We start from the raw sequence: 21,517 nt of genomic DNA, 5'->3' as shown, positions 1-21,517 counted from the left end.
ATTCTAGAACCACTGTTTCAATACGATTACCCCGGGGAAAAAAAAAAATAAATACGCATCTGTGATCTTTCTTCTGGCAGAAAATACAAATTTTCACATTTTTGCAGATGAGAGCTGGAAACTCTACACTAGAGTTTTACGATACGCTGAATCTGATGGTGTGATTTTCATTAGGGTGACATGCTTTAGGAGGTATTTTCCCCTTTTTTGAAAATCAGGCAAATTTTCTCAGGCTTGTAGCTTTTGATGGGTAATACTAAATTTAATGAATCTTATATATTTGGCATTAGTATAAAAAGCCAATTCTTTTTATATAACTATTGATATACCAATTCATTTTTTTTTGTTTATTTGCAGATTGTTAACATCCATATTTTTACGGATGTTCACAATTTTTAAATTGTTAAAAATTGCATTTTTTCAAATTTATCTTCATATATTTTTGTATTTTTCAAATTTAACTAATATGTTTCACGTATTTCTTTTCGATGGAAATTTAGGAAATTTTAAAGAAAATGAAAAATTGGAATAATGAACACAACTAAACATTAGCATACCATGCTAATATATTTTCTGTTACAGTCATTTCTACTAAAATATTCTCAATTTCAGGATGGACTTACAACATGCTGGCAACGAATTAAAGGACTTCAGTCAGACATTAACAGAGTAACTACTGAAAAAGACAGCCTGAATGCTCAGTTAGAAATCTTTAGGATTGAAAATCGTGGTCTTGTCTCTCGTCTACGGGACCGCGATACTTTGGTGCAAAACTTAAACAAAACAATAGATCATCTGGTAATTTACATATTTATTTGCCTAGAAATCTGGTAATTTGCTTACAAACTCTCTGGTAATTTGCTAAGAGCATCTGGTAATTTGCTTAGAAATCTTGAGGATTGAAAATCGTGGTCTTGTATCTCGTCTACGGGACCGCGATACTTCGGTGCAAAACTTAAACAAAACAATAAATCGTCTGGTAATTTGTATATTTATTTGCTTAGAAATCTAGTAATTTGCTTAGAAACTCTCTGGCAATTTGCTTAGAGCATCTGGTAATTTGCTTAGAAATCTTGAGGATTGAAAATCGTGGTCTTGTCTCTCGTCTACGGGACCGCGATACTTTGGTGCAAAACTTAAACAAAACAATAGATCGTCTGGTAATTTGCATATTTATTTGCTTGGAAATATGGTAATTTGCTTAGAAATTCTCTGGCAATTTGCTTAGAGCATCTGGTAATTTGCTTAGAAATCTTGAGGATTGAAAATCGTGGTCTTGTCTCTCGTCTGCGGGACGGTGATACATAGGTGCAAAACTTAACCATAACAATAGATCGTCTGGTAATTTGCATATTTATTTGCTTAGAAATCTTGAGGATTGAAAATCATGGTCTCGTCTCACCTAAATATATTTAGATGAAACTAAGTGGGCGTTATATGCAGATGTTTAGAAAAATGCCTTACCTTCACTCCAATGTAAACCCTTAGAATTCTTCTTAAGAATTGTATTAGGTAAGGTTAGATAACCTCCTTAATGTCTTCTGTGCAATATCTTGGTATATATGACGACAATTTTAAATTATTCAATAACGGAGATCCAACCCTATTCGTCAAACGAATTAAACTTTTAAAATGTGCTTTATATCTCCTCTGTATAAAAAAGACGTTGAAGTTAAGCTAAAAACGTGTGAAAATACGAAAATTTTCATACTTTTCTTAGCAATTTTGGATCATTTTAAACAGATTGTGGTGACGAACTGTAAGTTGGGCGACTTGGCCCAATTGTAACCGAAACCCTAAAAGTTTGACGTTTTGTCCCAATTTTTTCTGAACCACTACTAAACCACAAGGATCATTTAAATAGAAAAGAAACTTTTCTTAAGTTCTAAAAACCTTTAGCCTCAAGAGTGAGGTATTGCGGAGGAGAGAACTTCTCTCATATGTGGAAAATTTTCTGTTCCTATGATCCTTGTAGACATTACAATGAAAATGTAGTAATCTGGAAAGATATGTTCTGACAAAGAAGGTAAATCTGTCAATTGAAAACGACCAAGTGACATAGTTATACTAATTACAGCTGATTGAGCTGCATATTATTTATTGAGACTGAACTAACTATGGCTGATGTATCTGATTGAGAGTGAAATTCTTTAGACAATTTCTCCAAATAGAAGTTCTTTGAGTGCCTATTTAAAAACAATACAACAAATATTTTTGCCAGTCTGTTTACTTTATTTTTTTTATATTAGCTTTTATTTATTTGAAATGCAATTTGCCGGGTGGAGAAACGAACTATTCCCCCCGGCTCGGAAACAGAAGCGAATTGAATCACGCCAACAGAACTTATTTTTTCCGTCCGGTGACGCGAAACCTGGCTGTTGAAGTGAAGCTTGACTGCTGTTAAAACCAAACTTAACATAATTGATATGGTGAACGTCTTACTACATATATTATTTGCAAAGTGTGGAGCCTTATAGTTTAATTCTAGTACTTAAAATAACTCGTAAAAACCAGAAAATTTTTGCCACTGTAAGTACAGGAAGTCATTTATTTAAAAACCCAATTTACCGAACGGAAAACCGAATTATTCAACCCCGATCCCAAACAGAAAAAACTGGTTCATCGGCAACAATAAGAATCTTTTCTTTAGGCGACGTGAAACCTGGCTGTTGAGATGAGGTTTGGCCGTTGTCAAAACCTACCTTATCACGATTAATGGGGTGAACGTCTTATCGCATACAGAATTTGTAAGGTGTGGAGCCTGTTTTATATATTTTAAAACAATATACTGACCGTAAAAACCGAATTTTCAGCTCTGATCTGAAACAGAAATGAATCATCGTCAACGTTAAGAATTTTTTTTCATCAGATGAAACTTGGCTGTCGAGGTGAAGATAAACATGGGGAACATCTTCATGCATGTAAAATTTCTAAAATGTGCAGTCTGTTGCAGTTTAATTATCATATCAAGCTCATCAACTAACCTTTTTTTTTATTTTAGCAAGAACAGAATAACCGCTCTTCTGAAGAAGTAGGGCTACGTAATCGCATTCAAGAAGAACTAGATCACACGAAACACGTTCTGCAGGAGTTGCACCGAATTTTAGCAGAAGACACTGATGAAAATAGTGATAGTCTTGAGTTAAGAAGAACAAGGGGAATGGATGGTCCGATCCTACCAGACTCTGTTGTCACGATGTTAAGAAGCGTGATGGATAAAAAGCAACTACAAATCCATGATTACCAGGTATTTTGGCGGTGATTTTTATGTTTCCCAAGTTTTTCAACTTTAGTTGCCAGCCCATTCCATCAAAATAGGCAAGCTCTTTCGATTTTCCCAATCTGTGTTTTCCATTCTTATTTGGGTCTCAAGAAATTTTGAGGCTTCTTTTTCCACAAGATGTCCTATACCCTCTATTTTCAATCATAAAATGAGTTGGCAAATGGATCTTTATTGGCCAAACTGTTAAGCTATACCTTAGATACCTATGAATAACTATTTTTTTTCCATTATTAAAAAAAAGAAAAAGAAAAAAATGGTGGTTGATAACAGGAGTAAAAAATTCTGAAATTCCGGATTTTTCCAGATTAGAATTAAGAAACTCAAATTAAAAAAATTGAACTTAAGAGTTACACATTGCTTTTTTATTAAAAAAATGAAAATAATTTCATTTTAGATAAAAATAAGAATTCCTGATTTTTTTTATCTCCTAAAATATCTATTTAATTAGTTTATACATTTAGTTAATTATATTAACTGATGAATTATTATTTATTTAATCGTAAGATTTACCATAACACCTTTTGAGTTACCGCAGCCGACTCGAAACTAGAATTGCAGTGGTTATCTTTCAAATAAAAGTAGCATTAGAATTATCCATAAGACCTAAGTCATTTTGAATGCTCTCTTAATCTCTGCTCACTTTAGTTCCCTGTAAGTGATTTATGACATTATTCTTGTGGAAGTGTCACAAGTGACAGTAGCACTTTTGTATCACGGTTGCCCCCTCATGGGCATCATAGTATAAAACGAGCTCTAGCCCGTAGTAACACAACATTTAAAACGCGTTCCGAAAAAAAATATCAAGTGAGAAAAAATCGTCATTTGAAGCTGATTCAAGAATGGCAACTATTTTTTCAATTAATCTTAATGTTAAAAGCTTATTGTGAAAACAAATTTGTGGAAATTTTGAACAATAGCCTGATACTCCACAAAATTATGTCGGATTAAAATGGAAACTGCACCATTGGAATCATCATAGTCAAGCGCCACATTCAAGAGAATTACAGTCCACCATCTTGAACCACAAGGAAAATCTTTTCCCCATGGGATGCAGTTATATGTCTCCTTATTTCTTTTTTTTTCTTTTTTTAGTTACCGCTAGTGGGCTGCTGAAACCTCATAGAAAGGTGTTTCAGGGCTCACTTGAAAGGAAATTGCCATATCTGATGCCTTTTGTAATTAACAAAGGACAATATTACAATAAAATGGAATTTTTGACAAAAACTGCATCTTCATATACCAGATGATATACCACACAAGTCTTTTGACAAGGGTTTTTAAGTGTGGCAACTGATGCTACATGTTTAAAGGTTTCAGAATTGAGTTGATCTGTTTTATTATTATTTTTTTTTTTAGTTTGGCAACATCTGTTACATGTTTAACCGTTTTAAAAATTGATTTAAAACTATTATTTACAATTATTCTTTGAAAACTAAACCTTTTTATAAGCCATGCTTAGTAATACCTCAAAATATCGTAATTTTTCCATTTTTTGGTGCAAATTCCTTATAATATGCCTTTTTTTGTGTAAACTGTTTATCAAACAGTTCGTGGTAACTAACTGTAAGTAAGGAGCGACCCGGCTCAATATTAATTGAAGCTCTAAAAAACGAAATTTTCAGACCAATAGATACATCAAAAGAATCAAATTTTAATGCTGATTTCAAATATATAATTTTCATCAAGTTTAGTCCTACCAATCAAAAGTTACGTGCCTGAGACAATTTGGCTGATTTTCGAAAAAAAATGGGGAAACACCCCCTAAAAGTTATAGAACCTCAATGAAAATCACACTATCAGATTTAGCATATCAGAGAACCCTACTATAGAGGTTTCAAGTCCATATCTGCAAAAATTTGGAATTTTGTATTTTTTTGCTAGAAGAAAGATCACAGATGCGTGTTTATTTGTTTTTTTGTTTGTTTTTTGCCCAGGGGTGATCGTATTGACCCAGTTGTCCTAGAATATCTCGGGAGGGCTCATTCGAACGGAAATTAAAAGTTCTAGTGCCCTTTTTAAGTGAACAAAAAATGGAGGGTAACTAGGCCCCCTCCCACGCTCATTTTTGCCCAAAGTCACCCGATCAAAATTTTGAGATCGCCATTTTGTTCAGCATGGTCAGAAATATAATAAATATGTCTTTTAGGATGACTTAATCCCCAAAAGTCCCCGGGGAGGGCTGAAAGTTATGGACTTCACCCAATGTTTACATATAGTATTGGTTATTGGGAAGTATACAGACGTTTTCAGGGGGATTTTTTCTGTTAGTGGGGGGGGGGGCGTCGGGGGTTATATGGGAGGATCTTTTCATGGAGGAAGTTTTCATGGGGGAGGGACATTGCTATGAAGGTGGCGCCGGATTTCCCAGCATATATTAAAAAAACGATCAGAAATTAAATAAAAAAACAAGTTTTTCAACTGAAAGTAAGGAGCAACATTAAAACTTAAAACGAACAGAAATTATCACATATATGATTGGGTTCGCCCCCTAGTCAATACCTCGCTCTTTAAGCCAAAGATCATTTTAGTACTTTTTCAATCAATCAATCAGTTTATTCAACCAATAAATTTACGACAAAAACACTTCAACATAGAATCCCCCATAAGGCTCTATGGCTGTGATAAAAACAGGGGAAAAACAGAAATGACACAAATACTAAAAAAAAGAGAAGAAAAGTATTTTTCAATATAATGCATTTCAACCTTTCAAAGACTCAACTCTCACACACACACACACACACACAAAACAAAACAAAGAAAAAAAAATCAATTTTTAAAAGGCCCAAACAAAAAGCGATTAATCTTAAGACTCACCGTCAATCATAAGAATCATAACTTTCATAAGAGCTATTTATTCTAAATGTCCAACCTCCAAAGTAAATTTCTTAATTTGGTAACTGCATTTTGGCAATAGTACCTTGCAGTGACGTCAATTGTGTGGGGGGAAAGTGTATTCAGAAAGTAAAGTATTTTGAAAAATCCTCTTATTTCATTTGGCGACTTTAAATTTGGCTACCTAAGCCATATTTAAGCTTAGCTAGAACTTAGCTCGGGCGGGCTGATTTTTCACTTCCTTTCTTAGCTAAATCTTGAAAATGAAGGACGGCAGTTTACTAAACTTAACGGAATCACTTCTATGACATTTGGACTAAAAGAAAATTTCAAAACTATTTTCCTAGCAAGTTTTCTGGAAAATTAGCTTCTTTTTACGCCAATAAACCAGTAGACACAGTATATTTATGTTTCAGACAGGAAGGTTTTGTTTATCTTAAATACAATTTTGTTTTTACCGTGGAAAGTAATTTAAGATTTTCAATTTAAAAACTATCTTGACTATTGGAGAAATTGATTCCTTATCTCTGCTTTAAAACAAAAGTGAAGCAAATATACGCGAAAATAACGATACTTTATTAAAAGGCAACATTTTATTCTGCTACCAAGGCCAAATTTAACTCCTGCTAGGGCTTAGGTTATGTGTACTGATTCTTTTCGTTCTTTTTTAGCTAAATAGGAAGGCTTGGTTTATCTTAGATACAATTTTTTTAAAAATTGTATACAGTGGAAAGTAATTTAATATCTTCAATTTAAAAACCATCTTGACTATTGGAGAAATTGATTCCTTATCTCTGCTTTAAAACAAAAGCGAAGCAAATATACGCCAAAATAACGATACTTTATTCACTTGGCAACATTTTATTCTGCTACCAAGGACAAATTTAACTCCTGCTAGGGCTTAGGTTATGTGTACTGATTCTTTTCGTTCTTTTTTAGCTAAATAGGAAGGCTTGGTTTATCTTAGATACAATTTTTTTTTACCGTGGAAAGTAATTTAAGATTTTCAATTTAAAAACGATCTTGACTATTGGAGAAATTGATTCCTTATCTGTGATTTAAAACAAAAGCGAAGCAAATATACGCCAAAATAACGTTACTTAATTTACTTGGCAACATTTTATTCTGCTACCGAGGCCAAATTTAACTCCTGCTAGGGCTTAGGTTACGTGTACTGATTCTTTTCGTTCTTTTTTAGCTAAATACGAAGGCTTGGTTTATCTTAGATACAGTTTTTTTTTACCGTGGAAAGCAATTTAAGATTTTCAATTTAAAAACGATCTTGACCATTGGAAAAATTGATTCCTTATCTCTGCTTTAAAACAAAAGTGAAGCAAATATATGCCAAAATAACGATACTTTATTTACTTGGCTACATTTTATTCTGCTACCAAGGCCAAATTTCACTCCTGCTAAGGCATAGGTTATGTGTACTCATTCTTTTCATTCTTTTTTAGCTAAATAGGAAGGCTTGGTTTTATCTTAAATACAATTTTTTTTTTACCGTGGAAAGTAATTTAAGATTTTCAATTTAAAAACGATCTTGACTATTGGAGAAATTGATTCCTTATCTCTGCTTTAAAGCAAAAGCGAAGCAAATAGACGCCAAAATAACGTTACTTTATTTACTTGGCAACATTTTATTCTGCTACCAAGGCCAAATTTAACTCCTGCTAGGGCTTAGGTTATGTGTACTGATTCTTTTCGTTCTTTTTTAGCTAAATAGGAAGGCTTGGTTTATCTTAGATACAATTTTTTTACCGTGGAAAGTTATTTAAGATTTTCAATTTAAAAACCATCTTGACTATTGGAGAAATTGATTCCTTATCTCTGCTTTAAAACAAAAGTGAAGCAAATATACGCCAAAATAACGTTACTTTATTTACTTGGCAACATTTTATTCTGCTACCAAAGCCAAATTTAACTCCTGCTAGGGCTTAGGTTATGTGTACTGATTCTTTTCGTTCGTTTTTAGCTAAATAGGAAGGCTTGGTTTATCTTAGATACACTTTTTTTTACCGTGTAAAGTTATTTAAGATTTGAATTTAAAAACCATCTTGACTATTGGAGAAATTGATTCCTTATCTCTGCTTTAAAACAAAAGCGAAGCAAATATACGCCAAAATAACGTTACTTTATTTACTTGGCAACATTTTATTCTGCTACCAAAGACAAATTTCACTCCTGCTAGGGCATAGGTTATGTGTACTGATTCTTTTCATTCTTTTTTAGCTAAATAGGAAGGCTTGGTTTATCTTAGATAAAATTTTTTTTACAATGAAAAGTAATTTAAAATCTTCAATTTAAAAACGATCTTGACTATTGGAGATATGGATTTCTTATCTGTTCTTTAAAACAAAAGCGAAGCAAATATACGCCGAAATAACGTTACTTTATTTACTTGGCCACATTTTATTCTGCTACCAAAGACAAATTTAACTCCTGCTAGGGCTTAGGTTACGTGTACTGATTCTTTTCGTTCTTTTTTAGCTAAATAGGAAGGCTTGGTTTATCTTAGATACAATTTTTTTTACCGTGAAAAGTAATTTAAAATCTTCAATTTAAAAACGATCTTGACTATTGGAGAAATGGATTCATTATATCTGCTTTAAAACAAAAGTGAAGCAAATATACGCCAAAATAACGATACTTTATTCACTTGGCAACATTTTATTCTGCTACCGAGGCCAAATTTAACTCCTGCTAGGGCTTAGGTTATGTGTACTAATTCTTTTGGTTCTTTTTTAGCTAAATAGAAAGGCTTGGTTTATCTTAGATACAATTTTTTTTTACCGTGGAAAGTAATTTAAAATTTTCAATTTAAAAACGATCTTGACTATTGGAGAAATTGATTCCTTATATCTGCTTTAAAACAAAAGTGAAGCAAATATACGCCAAAATAACTATACTTTATTCACTTGGCAACATTTCATTCTGCTACCAAGGCCAAATTTAACTCCTGCTAAGGCTTAGGTTATGTGTACTAATTCTTTTCGTTCTTTTTTAGCTAAATAGGATGGCTTGGTTTTATCTTAGATACAATTTTTTTTTTACCGTGGAAAGTAATTTAAGATTTTCAATTTAAAAACGATCTTGACTATTGGAGAAATTGATTCCTTATCTGTGCTTTAAAACAAAAGCGAAGCAAATATACGCCAAAATAACGTTACTTTATTTACTTGGCCACATTTTCTTCTGCTACCGAAGACAAATTTAACTCCTGCTAGGGCTTAGGTTATGTGTACTAATTCTTTTCGTTCTTTTTTAGCTAAATAGGATGGCTTGGTTTATCTTAGATACAATTTTTTTACTGTGGAAAATTACTTAAAATCTTCAATTTAAAAACCATCTAGACTATTGGAGATATTGGTTCTTTATCTCTACTTTAAAACAAAAGAGAAGCAAATATACGCCAAAATAACGATACTTTATTCACTTGGCCACATTTTCTTCTGCTACCGAAGACAAATTTAACTCCTGCTAGGGCTTAGGTTATGTGTACTGATTCTTTTCGTTCTTTTTTAGCTAAATAGGAAGGCTTGGTTTATCTTAGATACAAATTTTTTTACCGTGTAAAGTAATTTAAGATTTTGAATTTAAAAACGATCTTGACTATTGGAGAAATTGATTCCTTATCTCTGCTTTAAAACAAAAGCGAAGCAAATATACGCCGAAATAACGATACTTTATTCACTTGGCAACGTTTTATTCTGCTAGCAAGGACAAATTTAACTCCTGCTAGGGCTTAGGTTATATGTGCTGATTCTTTTCGTTCTTTTTTAGCTAAATAGGATGGCTTGGTTTATCTTAGATACAATTTTTTTTTGCTGTGGAAAGTAATTTAAAATTTTCAATTTAAAAACGATCTTGACTATTGGAGAAATTGATTCTTTATCTCTGCTTTAAAACAAAAGCGAAGCAAATATACGCCAAAATAACGATACTTCATTCACTTGGCAACATTTTATTCTGCTACCAAGGCCAAATTTAACTCCTGCTAGGGCTTAGGTTATGTGTACTGATTCTTTTCGTTCTTTTTTAGCTAAATAGGAAGGCTTGGTTTATCTTAGATACAATTTTTTTTTTCCGTGGAAAGCTATTTAAGATCTTCAATTTAAAAACGATCTAAACCATTGGAAAAATGGATTCCTTATCTCTGCTTTAAAAAAAAAGCGAAGCAAATATACGCCAAAATAACGATACTTTATTCACTTGGCCACATTTCATTCTGCTACCAAAGACAAATTTAACTCCTGCTAGGGCTTAGGTTATGTGTACTGATTCTTTTCGTTCTTTTTTAGCTAAATAGGAAGGCTTGGTTTATCTTAGATACAGTTTTTTTTTACAGTGGAAAGTAATTTAAGATTTTCAATTTAAAAACGATCTTGACTATTGGAGAAATTGATTCCTTATCTGTGCTTTAAAACAAAAGCGAAGCAAATATACGCCAAAATAACGATACTTTATTCACTTGGCAACATTTTATTCTGCTAACAAGGCCAAATTTAACTCCTGCTAGGGCTTAGGTTATGTGTACTAATTCTTTTCGTTCTTTTTTAGCTAAATAGGAAGGCATGGTTTATCTTAGATACAATTTTTTTTTGCAGTGGAAAGTAATTTAAAATTTTCAATTTAAAAACGATCTTGACTATTGGAGAAATTGATTCCTTATCTCTGCTTTAAAACAAAAGTGAAGCAAATATACGCCAAAATAACGATACTTTATTCACTTGGCAACATTTTATTCTGCTACCAAGGCCAAATTTAACTCCTGCTAGGGCTTAGGTTATGTGTACTGATTCTTTTCGTTCTTTTTTAGCTAAATAGGAAGGCTTGGTTTATCTTACATACAATTTTTTTTTTACCGTGGAAAGTTATTTAAGATTTTCAATTTAAAAACGATCTTGACCATTGGAGAAATTGATTCCTTATCTCTGCTTTAAAACAAAAGCGAAGCAAATATACGCCAAAATAACGATACTTTATTAACTTGGCAATATTTTATTCTGCTACCAAGGCCAAATTTAACTCCTGCTAGGGCTTAGGTTATGTGTACTGATTCTTTTCGTTCTTTTTTTAGCTAAATAGGATGGCTTGGTTTATCTTAGAAACAATTTTTTTTACTGTAGAAAATAACTTAAAATTTTCAATTTAAAAACCATCTTGACTATTGGAGAAATGGATTCCTTATCTCTGCTTTAAAACAAAAGCGAAGCAAATATACGCCAAAATAACGATACTTTATTCACTTGGCAACATTTCATTCTGCTACCATCGCCAAATTTAACTCCTGCTAGGGCTTAGGTTATGTGTACTGATTCTTTTCGTTCTTTTTTAGCTAAATAGGAAGGCTTGGTTTATCTTAGATACAATTTTTTTTACCGTTGAAAATTACTTAAAATTTTCAATTTAAAAACAATCTTGACCATTGGAGAAATGGATTCCTTAACTCTGCTTTAAAACAAAAGCGAAGCATATACGCCAAAATGACGATTCTTACTCTTTTGGGTACATATTATTCGGCTACCCAGGCCAAACTTGACTCCTGCTAGGGCTTAAGTTATGTGGCTGATTTTTTTATGGTCTTTTTTAGCTAAATAGGAGGCTAGATTTATCTTAGATACAATTTTTACCGTGAAAGACTGTAAGATTTTCAGTTTAAAGACATCTTAACTATTGGAGACCATTGGTTCTTATCTCTATTTTGAATTAAAAGCGAACAAATATACGCTAAAATAACGATACTTTATTCATGGCCACATTTTATTCTGCTACCAAAATAAGTTCATATTCTGTAGCATATAAGTTACATGTACAGATTCGTATCATTCTATGCTTACTGAATAGCAAGCCTTTATTTATTTAAACACAATTTTGTCTACCGGAACAAATAATATTGAATTGAATCACCATTTTGAGTATCGGGGAAATTGATTTCTTAAATCTGCTTTAAAACAAAAGTGAATCAATTATACGCTACGATGACGATACTTTATTCACTTGGCAACATTTTATTCTGCTACCAAGGCCAAATTTAACTCCTGCTAAGGCTTAGGTTATATGTGCTGATTCTTTTCGTTCTTTTTTAGCTAAATATTGAAAATGAGAGACAGCAGTTTGCTGAACTCAACAGAACCATAGCTAGATTATCATGTGAGAGGGAAGCACTTCAGAACGACTTGCAAGCTCTTCGCCAAGATTTCACTGCTACTAGCCAAAGATGTGAAGAATTATCTAAGCAAAGAGATAGTTGCAATAGTATATTAGAATCTACAACAAAAGGAAAACTGGAGGTATCTGAGAATTGTCGGAAGTTAATGAAAGATGTAAGAAAACTACTTACTTATATTACCATGACGAACAAATCGTTAAACTGAAATAGTAACTTTGAGGTATGATACTTTCAATGGTAAAGAAATACATCGAAATATACTGCTAGAATCCAGTTACACATTGTAAGCATAAATGAGTTTATAAGCTAAAAACTTGCCTGCGATTGTAAAAGGAAAAAGGCTGCACCTCACGAAACTAGTCATTGGTAGGAACCAAACCCAAGAAAACTCTTATAATAACCCATTTAATGTCTTAATTTATTTGTCAAAAGTTTATATCAAATCACTATGAAGCAGCTTCCTGGTATCTGGCAGGGTAATTCATCTATTCGTCAAGATTATTCATCTGAGGGCTTGTAGGTTCGGTTCCCAGCGACGACAACTTTTTCTCAAATGTTTCCTTTTATTTTAAGTAACGTGTTGATGCAGTGATCATGGAAAGAGAGGAAGTAAAGTTTTTCGATTTTTTAGAGACAAATATTAATAAAATTAAAAATAGAACGACTCTATTTTTGAGTAAACGATAATGTATAAAATAAACGAAATGAAAAGAACAAGAACTTCTAAATAGCCTAATTTCTATATAAGTGACTAGATCGAATCAGTTATAGTGACAAGTTTTTACGGCAAAATTCATCTATAAAAAAGTCAATTTTGAAAAAAAATTGCACACTATGATATTTTTTTAGGTGCATTTCCTAAAAGTCGTCAGCAACAACTTCAGTATTTACAAATGAAAATTCGATCCCTCTTGTGATTTTCCAGCTAAAAATAAATATTTATGCGTCAATGAAATCCCCGTCTCAGTTGGTGCAATAAGTGTCACGGGGGCTCAGCACGCTGTCACAAATGTAACAGTGTCACTCTGTGACAGTATACAGCATCCAGGATAGTTTGACAGCATTCAGAGATACTGTCATAAAACAAATTATACAAAAAGTGCCGGGGCGGATTTTGCTATGCCTTAATTCGCGTATATGACGGACCAAGGAAAACACACTTTTCTTTTCATTTTTAGTCTCCTATTAGTAAATATGTGTTATGTTTTAGTAATATTAATGAGTAAAGATAGTTGCAATTTGCTTCTGGCAGCAATAGGAGTAATATATCATAGTAATTTAACAATATTAGTAAATATTAATCTTCCTCTCTGTAAAAGTCTCCTTATTAGTATATATAAAACGATTAAGAGACCACGCCTTCCTCCCTTTTATTAGTCTCCTTAGTAATATAGCCTGTATATATGAATATACACTCCTAATCACCTAAGTAAATATGATGTGATTAAGAGGCCACGTCTTTCTCTCCTTCTGAATCAATAGCCAGTTTATTCTGGAACCATATATTGCTTCAATTCTAAGATGAACTCAAGAAATAGAATGGTTTCGTATTTTATCACTATTAGTGTTAATCGCCTTTTCTACATTATTTCTCCGAAGTGCGAGATCCTTAGTGCTGTTATTGGCCAGTTAGGATAAAGAACTAAGACAAATACGAACCGAAATATTCTTAAAAATTTTCGATTCAATTGTGCTGTTTGTAACTTTTATTCTTCGCACCAGGGGATCAAGCTTACTCGGCGAAAGGAAAGACAGTTTTTCTTCAATTTTACCTTATTTTATTCGCTGTAGAAAGATAACCTATTATGGTATTGGAGGTCTGGGTATTTGTGACGTCATTCATATGAAGAAGGTGTTTTCCAAAATCAATTAAGTCCTAAACCCCCAAAGTTGTGACCGTTTTTTCACACCGGAAAACGAACATTAATCTTATTAAGAACAATCTTATTGAACGAACAATAATCACCGAGGAAAGCTTGGTCCCCTGGCATAAAAACTTATTAGTGTAATTCTTCTGCTGCAATGCGTAGTATTTAATGAGAAGCATTTATGAATCCGAGACTCACTTCACAGCTATCAACCGGGAATGCCTTTCTCTAAAAGCTCGGAATCAGCTGATTTGCCAATAAAACAGATTGTGTTTTAAACTCCTCCTACGATGCTCAAGGCTTTCAACCTTCAGGGGTCTCTACTTATAGTCAACAGGAGATTTAATAAATATATTAGGTGGGTTGGGAGGGAAGAAAAAACTTACAAACTTTTGGCCTATCTAGATCGTTTTTTCACACTGGAAAATGGTAGCATCGCATTTTTTAGAAAAAGTTATAGGGCCATTTTATAGATTTAAAGGTTACGTCTCTTTTTTCCCCATCATAGTTTTGTTATTTCTTTTTATTTTTATTCCTATTTGTCTTTATGTCGACTTTCTATTTGCATTTAAATAACGGAGATGAAAAAGTAGAAGAGAATAAAATGTTGTGCATAAACATTGTTATCAGTTTACTATTTTTATCGTAAGGCAGCTTGTCTTTTCAGTACTAGGGGACTTACTTTTTCAGTAATTGGCAACTTACAAGCAATGTATAGCTTCATATTTCAGTATTATAAAGGCTATTGTTGAATGCTACAATTAATATTCATTAATATTGTAGCTCGAAAATCTACGTCGTGAGAAAGCATCTTTTCAACTTTCAGTCACGGGACTCAGTCTAGAGAAATCACAATGGATTGAAGAGAAAGAGTCCTTGCAGTCACAAATAAGAAGAGCGAAAGCTGATTGTGCTCAGTTGTAAGTCTTCAATATGTTTTGGATGCTTGTTGTTAACTTATTATTCTTTTAACTTTCCCGTGTAGTGATTCTTGATGACAATTTTGGATCTGATGACTTCAATGTTAATTTTTCGATGCATTAACTTGTTGCGTTTTATCGACTAATCTTTTCAATGTAACTTCCAGATTTTTTTTATTTCGATGAAACCTTTGAATAATCACTTTTCGGATAATCACTTATTAGTGAATAATCACTTTTCTCATTTATTTTACTGAATTACATATTTCCCAACATAGCAACATAGACGTCGTGAAATGTGTTTTTTTTATCTCCGTCACTATACTGGATCTTCAGTCTGGGAAGAGCGAAAAACTGTTTTCAAGTTGCAAGATATAAAAACGAGCGAAAATGGGGTTTTTACAGGCCAAATGAAAATACTGACAAAACGCAACAAAGTGAATATTTCGAGGGGACACACGCCTCTCTTCTTCAGCGCGAAACGAAAAAATATATTCAATGAGGGTGCCGAAGAAAAAACCAACAAAATAAAGCGCGGAAAGTCAATGTGAATGTAAAAGAAAAAACAATGAAAAAACCAAAAAATTAAAGATGAATAAAATTCAATAAAAGCCACAAATTATAAGAATTAAAATCAAATAACTGACAGTCATAAACTTAAGTCATTCACCAATATCCACGATTTGCAAAAAATCCCAAAAATTTGAACCGTTATCGACGGATACTAGGGAATAACAGTTAAATATCATTTTATGTTCAAAATTAATTTAAAAAACTCTTTCCTCAAAACAAGTTTTTCAAAGAAAAGGTAAGAGCTCCATTACGCCAAAAATAAGCAGAAATAAAATTAAATAATTTTCCAAGCGTAGAACTACTACAAATCACTATCAATAAATAAATGAAACTGAAAACGAACAGAAATTACAATAAATAACCGAGTCAAACTCAAAACAAGCAGAAATTAACATAAATTGGGCGCAAAACCCCTATGCCTTCCCAAGGCCAGAACAAAATTTGCACTTTACTGAAAAAAATATAAATGTTTTTACTTTTATAACTTTAATAAATCAAATAATTTTAACATTTTGATTACTAAATATCAGTATATGTATCTTAAACTGACAATGCACATTCATTTGTGTTTTTACAGTAAAGTGCAAATTTTCTTCTGGCCTTGGGAAGGCATAGGGGTTTTGCACCCAACTTGTGTTAACTTCTACTCATTTTGAGTTTGACTCGGTTATTTATTCTAATTTCTGTTCGTTTTGGGTTTAATTTATTTATCGATGCAGATTTGTGGTAGTTTCGAGCTTGGTAGATTATTTGATTTTATTTCTGCTCATTTTTTATTTAATGAAGTTCTTTACTTTTCTTTGAAAAACTTATTTTGTGGAAAAAGTTTTTTAAATTAATTTCTGTTCGTTTTATATTGACATAGTCTTTTCAAGGAAAAAGAAAATAACAATTTAAATCTTTTCGGTTTTTAAACTCGTTTTTTAATAGTTTGGCCTTCTATTTGTATGCTGGAGAAAATTTTTCAGCAATCTTTAACAGCATCAACCATTTTAAAAATCTGAACACAAATAGTACTGTTTAACATAGTTTCATACCTCCTCTAGTCGACCTGAAGTGGAAAACTTGATACCATTCGCAAAAAAATCTGTTTACTCTCTTTGATTGCTTGGATACACTTAGCCTACACTATTTTGATTTGGTTAAATTTTAAGAGCAGAAGTAACCCCGAAAATTGGAACATAATGCCCTCAGTCGTTCTTGGGATACTGCTGAGATGCCTTATTGGGAATTGGCATTATCACAGTGCATTTTGATTTAATCTTAAGGCAACATTTAGTTTTTAAACATGATGGGCAATTGGGAGGGTGTACATGGGAGGGGGATTAGTTGCACTCCAATCACTTTTGACTATTAAAAAGGGCATCAACCTTTTCTATTTTCAATCTAAAGAGCCCTTTTCGAAGTTCCCACGACAGCTCATTCGATATGGAGTGGCCGGGTCTAAACAACAACAGCAACTAAAAATGTTACTAATCACTTTCGACTGTTAAAAAGGGCACTAGCCCTTTGAATTTAAAATCGAATGAGCCCTTTTCTGAAGTTTCTACGACAACGTCTTCTATAAAAACCTTATATGCCACCAGGGCATAACTTAAAACCCTTGCCCTGAGGGCTGTGGCGGAGTATCTTCCTCAAAAATATATTTTCTATTTGTAAATCAAATACGCTGAATAAAATGGTTATCTCAAAATTTTTATAAGATGTGTTTGGGGGAATGATGGGCGTGGGGGGGCTAGTTGCCCTCCAACCACTTTCGACTATTAAAAAGGGCACTAGCCCTTTGAATTTCCAATCGAATGAGTCTGATTTGAAGTTTCTACGACAACGCCTTCTATAAAAACATTATATGCCCCCTGGGCATAACTTAAAACCCTTGCCCTGAGGGTTGTGGGGGAGTGTCCTCCTCAAAAACATTTTTTCTATCTGGAAATCAACTAAGCTGAATAAAAGGGTTATCTCAATATTTTTATTGGTTGTGTTTGGGGGAATGATGGGCGTGGGGGGAGGGGGGCTTATGGCCCTCCAATCACTTTCGACTATTGAAAAGGGCACTAGCCCTTTGAATTTCCAATCGAATTAGCCTTTTTTGAAGTTTCTACGACAATGCCTTCTATAAAAACCTCATATGCGCCCAGGGCATAACTTAAAACCCTTGCCCTGAGAGTTCTGGGGGAGTGTCCTTCTCAAAAATATATTTTATATCTGGAAATCAACTAGCCTACGCTAAACGAAATCAACTACGCTGAACGCTATCTCAAAATTTTGATTGGATGTGTTTGGGTGAATGATGGACGTGGGGGGGGGGGGGCTTTTTCCCTTCCAATAACTTTCGACTCTTAAAAACAGCACTAGCCCTTTGAATTTCCAATCGAATGAGCCCATTTTGAAGTTTCTATGACAACGCCTTCTATAAAAACCTTATATACCCTAGGACATAACGTAAAACCCTTTACCTGAGGGTTGTTGGGGAGTGTTCTCCTCAAAAACATATTTTCTATCTGGAAATCAACTACGCTGAACAAAATGGCTATCTCAAAATTTTGATTGGATGTGTTTAGGGGAATGATGGGCTTGGGGGAGGGGCTAGTTCCCCTCCAATCACTTTCGACTATTAATAAAGGAACTAGCCCTTTGAATTTCCAATCGAATGAGCCAGTTTTGAAGTTTCTACGACAACGCCTTCTTATAAAAACCTTGTATGCCTCCAGGGCATAACTTAATAACCTTGCCCTGAGGGTTGTGGGGGAGTGTCCTCTGGAGGAGTGTCCTCCTAAAAAACAAATTTTCTATCCGGAAATCAACTAGCCTACGCTGAACAAAATGGCTCTCTCAAAATTCTGATTGGATGTGTTTGGGGGAATGATGAGCGTGGGGGACTAGTTGCCCTCCAATCACTTTCAACTATTAAAAAGGGCACTAACCCTTTGAATTCCCAATCGAATGAACCTGTTTTGAAGTTTTTACGACAATGCCTTCTATAAATATTAAGTTATGCCCCAGGGCATAACTTAAAACCTTTTCCCTGAGGGTTGCAGGGGAGTGTCCTCCTCAAAAACATATTTTCTATCTGGAAATCAACTACGCTGAACAAAATGGCTATCTAAAAATTTTGATTGGATGTGTTTGGAGAAATGATGGGCTTGGTGGGGGGCTAGTTGCCCCCCAGTCACTTTTGGCTATTAAAAAGAGCACTAGCCCTTTGAATTTCCAATCGAATGAGCCTTTTCTGAAGTTTCTACGACAACGCCTTCTATAAGAACCTTATTTGCCCCCAAGGCATAACTTAAAACCCTTGCCCTGAGGGTTGTGGGGGAGTGTCCTCCTCAAAAAGATATTTTCTATCTGGAAATCAACTACGCCGAACAAAATGGCTGTCTCAAAATTTTAATGGGATGTGTTTGGGAGAATGATGGGCGTGGGGGGGGGGCTAGTTGCCCTCCAATCCCTTTCGGCCATTAAAAAGGGCACTAACCCTTCAAATTTCCGATAGAATGAGCCTGTTTTGAAGTTTCTTCGACAACACCCTCTATAAAAACCTTATATGCCCCCAGGGCATAACTTAAAACCCTTGCCCTGAGGGTTGTGGGGGAGTGTCCTCCTCAAAAAGATATTTTCTATCTGTAAATCAACTACGCCGAACAAAATGGCTATCTCAGAATTTTGATGGGATGTGTTTGGGGGAATGATGGGTGTGGGAGGGGGGGGGGGGGCTAGTTGCCCTCCAATCACTTTCGACTATTAAAAAGGGCACTAGCTACTCCAATTTTCAATTGAATGAGCCCGCTTTCGAAAATTTTACGACAACTCCTTCGATACGAAGTGCCCGGGTATGGAGAAAAAACCAAAAACACATTGTGCCCACATCGTTCTTTACTTAGGCAGCGCTAGCGCGCTGCCTATGATTTCTGTTTGTTGTGAGTTTTGTTTATTTATTGATAGTGATTTGGGGCACTGAGGGCTGTAGGTAGGAGGGGGTGGTTGTCATCCTCAAAGACATAATTTCCAGACCTTTCAACTGCGGTGTACCAAATGGCTATCTCAAAATTTTTATTAGATGGGTTTTGGGAATTTATGGGTCTGGGGGGGTCTGTTACTCTCCAATCACTTTTGACTATTAAAAAGGGTACTAATCCTTTTAATTTCCAATGGAATGAGTGATTTTCGAAGTTTCTACGACAAAAAATGGCCACCTCAAAATTTCTATAAGATGCATTTCAGGAAAATACGAGGTGTGGGGTATCCGCCCTCCGATCGTTTTGAACCTGAAAAAGGGCACTAGAACTTATGATTACCAATCCAATGAGCCCCCTCCGAAGTTTATACGACAACCCTTTCTATAAAAACCTTATATGTCCCCAGTGCATAACTTACAACCCTTGCACTCAGGGCTTTGGGAGGAGGATCTCATCCTTAAAGACGTAATTTCCGGACCTTTTAACTACGCTGAGCAAAGTGGCTCTCAAAATTTTTATTGAATGTGTTTGGGGAAATACTGGGCGTGGGAGGGGGTTTAGTTGCCCTCAAATCACTTTTGACTATTAAAAAGAGCACTAGCCCTTTCAATTTCTAATTCAATGAGCTCTTTTCGAAGTTTCTACAACTCCTTCGATACAAAGTGTCGGGGTCTAAAAAAAAATTAAAGTAATAAATAATACATTATGCCCGCATCGCTCTTTAATTTCTGCCTATGATTATCATTATTAACAATAAAATATAAAGAGGAATAGAATTTATAGAGAAAAAAAAGCTATTTCTGTAGGATTATGCACCAATTTTGGACAGGTAAATTTAGCTGATTAATTTGATCGGATAATAATTAGGATTAAGAAAAGGATATATACTATAGGTACCATTATTATTAATATATGTAGAGAAATAGCATATATCACTTAATTTTTACAACATAAAAGACATTTATCATAATTGTTTAACACTCAATTTAAGTAATTAAATAATAGAATTAATATTATTTTAAGTATTTTTTTTGCATATTTAGGCACAATTTGCCTTCGTAAATAAGCCTTTTTGCTTACTTTATTTGTAATTTAATAATTTTGGTTTGATGGTTGGGCTATAATAATGGATAACGCAGACACTATGAAAAAATGATAAAACGCGAAAGTCAATTTTTTGTCTCTGAGAAAAAACAACCAGCATCATTTACAATTATCTAAATATATTATAATAAATTATAAAAAGCCTCAATAAATTGTTTGCTGTATTTTTTTTTAGTTCTGTTTCACATTGGGTTAAAGTTTGAACAGCCACTTTTAAATATTAGTTAAAGCTGCAGAATTTTGTTTTTACTTAGCCAGCGGTCTACATTCCGATTAGCTCTAAAAATTTTATAATCAATAAAAAATAGTTTAAAAAAACAACGATTCCTTTCAGAATATTTCAAAGTAGATCCAAAGAAGCTTAGTTCTCTCATTGAAAACCTAGTTTTGGAACGTTTAAATTAGTTTTTTTTTTAGTTCTGATAGGTCAGTCTGCGCTGTGCTAGTAGGCACTTTTCAATGCACTGTATGCTCAGCTGCACGTTGCACTGTCAGCTGTCATTGTCGGTATTGCTGTTAAAACTATGTTAATGAAAAAAGAAAACAAATATCTCTGTCATCAGTTTTCTATGCGTTTTCTTTTATTTTTAACTGCCACCACTCCCTTTGCAAGACGACCATAAAATCAGTGTTGTTGTTTTTTGAGTCGAATGATACATGGGATCCTATCCGCTTAAAACAAGTTAACATTCTGAAAAAAAGGTCAACTATTGCGCATAAAAAGCTGATAGTCAAATATAGTCTATGACAGAATTGAAAACGGTGACACCAAAAGAGTTAATGAAATTTGTCTCCTGCGAATTTGTTTC

General features: G+C 33.8%; 1 protein-coding gene across 1 annotated transcript in view; it reads left to right on the top strand.

Annotated features, from left to right (window-relative positions):
• LOC148953810 (uncharacterized) overlaps positions 1–21,517 on the top strand; it is a 273,349-nt gene that overhangs the window by 53,787 nt on the left and 198,045 nt on the right. The window contains exons 7-10 of the mRNA XM_089085651.1: positions 613–798; positions 3,002–3,247; positions 12,205–12,441; positions 14,939–15,075. Coding sequence (XP_088941777.1) covers positions 613–798; positions 3,002–3,247; positions 12,205–12,441; positions 14,939–15,075 — 806 coding nt within the window. The remainder of the gene's footprint in view (positions 1–612; positions 799–3,001; positions 3,248–12,204; positions 12,442–14,938; positions 15,076–21,517) is intronic.

This window comes from Artemia sp. Qi Xiang Cuo, chromosome 3, assembly GCF_049724085.1.
Source record: "Artemia sp. Qi Xiang Cuo chromosome 3, ASM4972408v1, whole genome shotgun sequence".
Classification (NCBI taxonomy): Eukaryota; Metazoa; Arthropoda; class Branchiopoda; order Anostraca; family Artemiidae; genus Artemia; species Artemia sp. Qi Xiang Cuo.
Note: the sequence above shows the minus strand (reverse complement) of the source record. Positions and strands in the feature narration are given on the sequence as shown.